The 6257-nt window shown below is 40.5% G+C and overlaps 1 protein-coding gene across 1 annotated transcript; it reads left to right on the top strand.

Moving 5' to 3' along the window:
- The first annotated feature begins 532 nt into the window (after positions 1–532).
- LOC120446550 lies at positions 533–5807 on the top strand. The gene is made up of 2 exons (XM_039627566.1): positions 533–1854; positions 5358–5807. The coding sequence occupies exons 1-2, from the start codon at positions 831–833 to the stop codon at positions 5360–5362; spliced, it is 1029 nt and encodes a 342-aa protein (XP_039483500.1). The 5' UTR covers positions 533–830; the 3' UTR covers positions 5363–5807.
- The last annotated feature ends 450 nt before the right edge of the window (positions 5808–6257 follow it).

Below are 6257 nucleotides of genomic sequence, written 5' to 3'. Positions count from 1 at the left end.
CATAGTCGCACTTCCGGGTGTATGGATAATTATGGCGCGTTCTTCTAGCAAAGCTTGAAGCTACACGTTAGTCCCCTTGTCCATCACCCGACTGATGGCTTGGCACTTTAACGGTAGTGAAAATGTACAAGAGATCAGTACAGCGGAGGAGGGACCATCTCCATACACTGGACAGAATTGCATCCGGTTTCCCACAAAGTGCATAATTATAAACACAAACGGCAAAACAAATAAACATAGAACAAGTGATCCGGTGCATTTCCGTTAATGTTAATATCAGCAAAAACAAAGCCACAGTGGACTTTCCAAACAAGTGCTTACTCCAAATAACCTGAGAGTCGAATAGCAGCCAAAGCGTGCCGCAGAAAAACAATTCATTAATGCATTCATATAATATATCTATTCATATATATATATCTAATGAAAAATGACCTTCACGTAGTGTATTTTTGTTTGTTTGTGTATATCTTATTATTGTTCGGTTACAATTATTGGTGCACGAAGGTATATGTATATGTCGCATCATTATTAGTCTTATTTTTATTTTCTATGTTCCATCTCTAATAAACATGTCACCTCTAATAAATAAAATTCGTATCGAGCTGTTCTTGTCTTCGTTTCTTTTTGATCGCGGTTCGCTGAGTTCCGTTATGCGAGTTTAACGGATTTTGCTCTGTTCTACATAGCCTCGGTTCGACGATGCGTTAGAGTGAGACAAATGCTTGTCCTGTGGTGAGTTCGGACCAGCATGTATCAAGCGAGATGGAGCGATGTTGAAATGTACACGAGGCACTTATGTTTGAAAACTCTGAGAAAGCAGACGCGTGAATATGTCGCAACCGAGGAAGTGTACGACTCGCGGGCGGAACGCGGCAACAGAGGACCCCGAAACAGTTAACTTCCCGACATCAGAAGTGGGATCGCCTCAGCCCCAAGCCATCACTGATGATCGCCTGTCCACAATTTTGGAAATGCAGCATCGTAATCTATTGGAAATTGTGAATGCCGTGAGGGGCTCGCAGACTACACAAGTAGTTGTACTACCCAAGTTCAACCCTGAGTCCGCCGGTTCAAGTGCAGCCACTTGGTGCTCTACAGTGGACCTTATTGTAGGAGAAAATCCTCTGGATGGCAGTGCTTTGCTCATGGCCTTAACCAAATCATTGGAGGGCAGTGCTTCTAATTGGCTGTCACAAATTTGTTTCGCCGGAATGACTTGGAGCCAATTCCAAGAAATGTTCCTTCAGCAGTATGAAGGCAATGAGACGCCAGCAGCAACAGTCTTTAATGTATTAAACGGGCGGCCAAACGACGGCGAATGTCTTGCGCTGTATGGTAGCCGATTAATAACAACACTTATGGCAAAATGGAAGTCTATGACCGCAGAAGAAATTGCAGTGTCTGTTGCCCTGGCACATGCTGCAAATATAGATGGTAGGCTGCAACGCACTGTGTTCACAACTACTGTCAAAACACGCAACGAGTTGCAGAACGAGCTAAGAGCGTTTTCGTATGGCAAGAGGAAGGACCATCCCGTTCCAGAAAATTCTACCAGCAAAAGAGCTCGCCTACACCCAAATGTTAAGTGCCACTTTTGTGGAAAAATTGGCCACAAGATAGCTGACTGCCGCTCCGTGAAAAACAACTTAAAGAATCAACAAGGATCTAGTTCGAGTATTGGGCGCTTATCTGACTCTAAACCTGGGTCAATTACTTGCTATAGATGTGGAAACCAGGGGCATATAGCGTCAGCTTGCCCTGCAAGACAATCGTTGTCAAACCAAACTAAAGCCGACGAGAAGCGTGTCAACGTGTGTCACGTAGTCGAGCCAATTGGGACATTGATATCATCGGGTGAGTCGTATCCATTTTATTTCGACTCTGGAGCCGAATGCTCACTTGTAAGAGAATCTGTGTCCACCCAACTCTCGGGCACACGAATTAACAACATTGTAGTTTTAAAGGGTATCGGAAATAATACTGTTACTAGTACATTACAAATTTTGTCAAACGTAACAATAAGTGGTTACTGTCTCGAAGTGCTTTTTCACGTAATTCTTAATGATTGCATTAATTATAATATTATAATTGGACGCGAAATTTTAAGTCAGGGATTTAGTGCTACTATAACAATAGATAAAATAGAGTTATGTAAAACAAGGTCTGTGCAAACCCTATCTGCTTTGAGTAGTAGTTTTAATCTTGAAAATGTTAATACCGAATTGTGTGGCGAGGATAGGAAAATCTTGGTAAATCTTTTGAATGAATTCTGTGACTCATTTATAGACGGTTTTCCCAAAAATCGTGTTACAACTGGCGAATTAGAAGTACGCTTAATTGATCCAATAAAAACTGTACACAGACGACCGTACCGACTTAGTATAGAGGAAAAACAAATTGTCCGAAACAAGGTTAATGAGCTGCTGTTAGCTAACATCATCCGTCCTAGCAGCTCACCGTTCGCCAGTCCAGTTTTACTCGTTAAAAAGAAAAATGGTTCTGATCGTCTTTGCGTGGATTACCGCGAACTAAATACAAACACAGTTGCAGAAAAATATCCCTTACCACTAATTAGTGACCAAATATCTAGGTTGCGTGGAGCAAGTTTCTTTAGTTGCTTGGATATGGCCAGCGGGTTTCATCAGATACCTATTCACGCAAATTCAATTGAACGCACGGCTTTTGTGACACCTGACGGCCAATTCGAATTTCTAACTATGCCCTTCGGGTTAAAGAATGCCCCATCCGTGTTCCAGCGTGCAGTTATGAAAGCTTTGGGTGAGCTTGCCCATTCTTACGTTATCGTTTATATGGACGATATAATGATTATCGCAGAAACAAAAGAAGAAGCTTTTGTAAGGTTAAGGACAGTTTTGAAAATATTATCGCAGGCTGGGTTTTCTTTTAATATCGGAAAATGTTCATTCCTGAAATCTTGCGTTGAATATCTGGGGTTTGTGGTAAAAGAGGGCGAAATAAGACCAAATCCATCTAAGATAAAAGCATTAGTCGCTTTACCGCCTCCGCAGTCTGTTACCCAAGTAAGACAATTTATTGGCCTAGCCTCTTATTTTAGGCAGTTTGTGCCAAAGTTTTCAGAAATCATGAAACCCTTATATAGACTGACCTGCAAAAACAAAATATTTGAATGGAAACTTGAACACGAACAAATTCGTCAAAAAGTCACTAAATTGCTTACAAATGAGCCCGTCCTTGTTATCTTCGATCCTCGGCACCCCATTGAACTGCATACAGATGCCAGTATGGATGGCTACGGAGCAATTCTACTCCACAAAATAGATAATAAACGTCGTGTAGTTGAGTATTACAGCAAACAAACATCCTTGACGGAATCTCGATATCATTCGTACGAGCTTGAAACTTTAGCTGTGTATAACTCCATGAGACACTTTCGTCACTATTTACATGGGCGACGATTTGTTGTTTTTACAGACTGTAATTCCCTAAAAGCTACTCGCAACAAGACTGAACTAACGCCGAGAGTACACCGTTGGTGGGCATATATGCAGTCCTTCGACTTTGACATAGAATATAGACCTGGTGCCAAAATGGCACATGTTGATTTCTTGTCACGCAATCCACTGCCAACTGCTCGGGTTATTACTGGTGAGGAAGAAAAACATGTTCTATTGGCCAAAATAACGGACAACTGGTTACTTGCAGAACAACAAAAGGATTCAGAGATTTCCACGATTGTTGTTAAAATACAGAACAATGAATTGGGTGAGAGCTTGGCAAAAAGTTATGAAATACGCTCGAAAATGCTTTTTCGCAAAATTCAAAGGAACGGTAAAACTCGTTGCCTGCCAGTTGTCCCCAGATCATTCAGATGGTCAGTAGTGAACCATGTCCATGAAGCAGTTGTACATCTTGGGTGGGAAAAGACTTTAGACAAAATGTACGAATTTTACTGGTTTGAGAACATGGCCAAATATGTTCGTAAGTTCGTTGATAATTGCATTACGTGTAAGTTAACTAAGCCTCCGTCAGGAAAATTGCCAATCGAACTCCACCCCATACCAAAAGTAGAAATTCCATGGCACACGATCCATATAGATATTACGGGAAAATTAAGCGGCAAGAGGGATCAAAAGGAATATATTATCGTTCTGATTGACGCGTTTACAAAGTTTGTTTCTTTGCATCACACGGTAACCATTAATAGTGAAAGTTGTATAGACGCCTTGAAGGCTTCAATTTCCGTATTCGGTGTACCAACACGAATCATTGCAGATCAGGGTAAATGCTTTACAGGCTCTTGTTTCAGTGAATTTTGTTCCATGCAAAAAATTCAACTACACTTAATTGCAACAGGGGCTAGTCGTGCCAATGGACAGGTAGAACGCGTTATGAGTGTGCTTAAACGCATGCTTACGGCGGTAGAGAGCAGCCATCGTTCTTGGCAAGATGCCTTAGGAGAGATACAACTAGCTATAAATTGTACTACAAATCGCATAACGAAAGCCAGTCCTCTTGAATTACTAATCGGAAAAGAATGTAGACCATTTAATATGTTACCAATATGTGAACAAGTTAATAAAGTCGATGTAAATATTATAAGAAATATCGCGAGAGAAAATATTAAAAAGAACGCCTTGTATGAAAAAACTAGATTCGATAAGCACAAAGCCAAATTTGATAACTTTAGTGTTGGCGATTATGTTTTACTTAAGAACGAAGAAAGGCACCAAACAAAATTAGACGAAAAGTATAAAGGACCTTTCCTTGTGACAGAGGTACTTGAGGGAGATCGTTATATTTTAAAATCTTTAACTAATAAGCGGACTTATAAGTACCCACATGAAGCTTTGCGCAGTATGCCAACAGAGGAGATCCCCAAAGAGTTAGATCTATGTGACGATCATGAAAACGTTGAAAGAGACGTTAGAAATCCCTTGGTGGATTCCAATGTGGATGAAAACGTTGAAAGAGACGTTAGAAATCCGTTGGTGGATGCCAATGTGGATGAAAACGTTGAAAGAGACGTTAGAAATCCGTTGGTGGATGCCAATGTGAGCGGAAAGTTACTGAGTTTGAAGACTCAAGTGAATGAGAGGCATTGATGGATTTCAATGCGAGATTGGGGACACATGCAACGTCGCCAAGTTGCCAGTGCTAGTAGGTACACGTGTTACTGTGTTGACTTATTTGATGTCTGGTGACTGGCGGCGTGGCAGGTTGAATTGTCCTAGTGTGTTGCTAATAATGACAAACGATCTTCTTGGTACTTCTGTCACTCGAGTTGGTCGATAACATGAAAAATAAAATTAAAAAAAAAAAAAAAAAAAGAGAACCTTTACTAATACTCTGAATTACGTTTAATGTTATCTTTCTAGATTAAGCTTGTTTAATTTTGAAACTTATATTACACACGAGGACGTGTGCTGGTCAGGAAGGCCGTGTCGCATCATTATTAGTCTTATTTTTATTTTCTATGTTCCATCTCTAATAAACATGTCACCTCTAATAAATAAAATTCGTATCGAGCTGTTCTTGTCTTCGTTTCTTTTTGATCGCGGTTCGCTGAGTTCCGTTATGCGAGTTTAACGGATTTTGCTCTGTTCTACATAGCCTCGGTTCGACGATGCGTTAGAGTGAGACAAATGCTTGTCCTGTGGTGAGTTCGGACCAGCATGTATCAAGCGAGATGGAGCGATGTTGAAATGTACACGAGGCACTTATGTTTGAAAACTCTGAGAAAGCAGACGCGTGAATATGTCGCAACCGAGGAAGTGTACGACTCGCGGGCGGAACGCGGCAACAGAGGACCCCGAAACAGTTAACTTCCCGACATATATATAACTCCATTACCATATATATAGCAACACCCAGGATCCAACGCGTCGAGATCTCATCGCTCCGGATTAAAGTGGGGTAAGTTTGACGGAACCCTGTTCCCGAGTTTTCTCTATATGTTTATATATACATATTTTTTTGTGCTTATTTTATTTTCACACCATTAATAAATATAAGTATATTTTTCGTAACAATGGTTACCAAGGGGTGTCAGGTTTAGAGAAAAATATTTTATTGTTAGCAATTCATCTCATTGGTAGAAAATAAATATTTGATGTTCGATATTGTCTTAAATAAAAATTACTTTTCAGCGGCGAGTTTTTGTTATGCAAAAACATGAGCCCTCAGAGCGACGTTTGTAGTCGTGAATAGCCAACAATTTTTGTTGACGTGCGCACCGTTGCTTGGTGATGAATTCGATACATCTCGCTAAAAACATT

The sequence above is a fragment of the Drosophila santomea genome, chromosome 2R (genome assembly GCF_016746245.2).
Source record: "Drosophila santomea strain STO CAGO 1482 chromosome 2R, Prin_Dsan_1.1, whole genome shotgun sequence".
In the NCBI taxonomy this organism is placed as follows: domain Eukaryota; kingdom Metazoa; phylum Arthropoda; class Insecta; order Diptera; family Drosophilidae; genus Drosophila; species Drosophila santomea.
The sequence above is the reverse complement of the archived record's forward strand: the minus strand, read 5'-3'. Positions and strand labels throughout refer to the sequence as shown.

What these genes read in the sequence shown, in the direction of transcription:
- LOC120446550 (XM_039627566.1), top strand. Translation starts at nt 831, where the DNA reads ATGTCGCAACCGAGGAAGTGTACGACTCGCGGGCGGAACGCGGCAACA.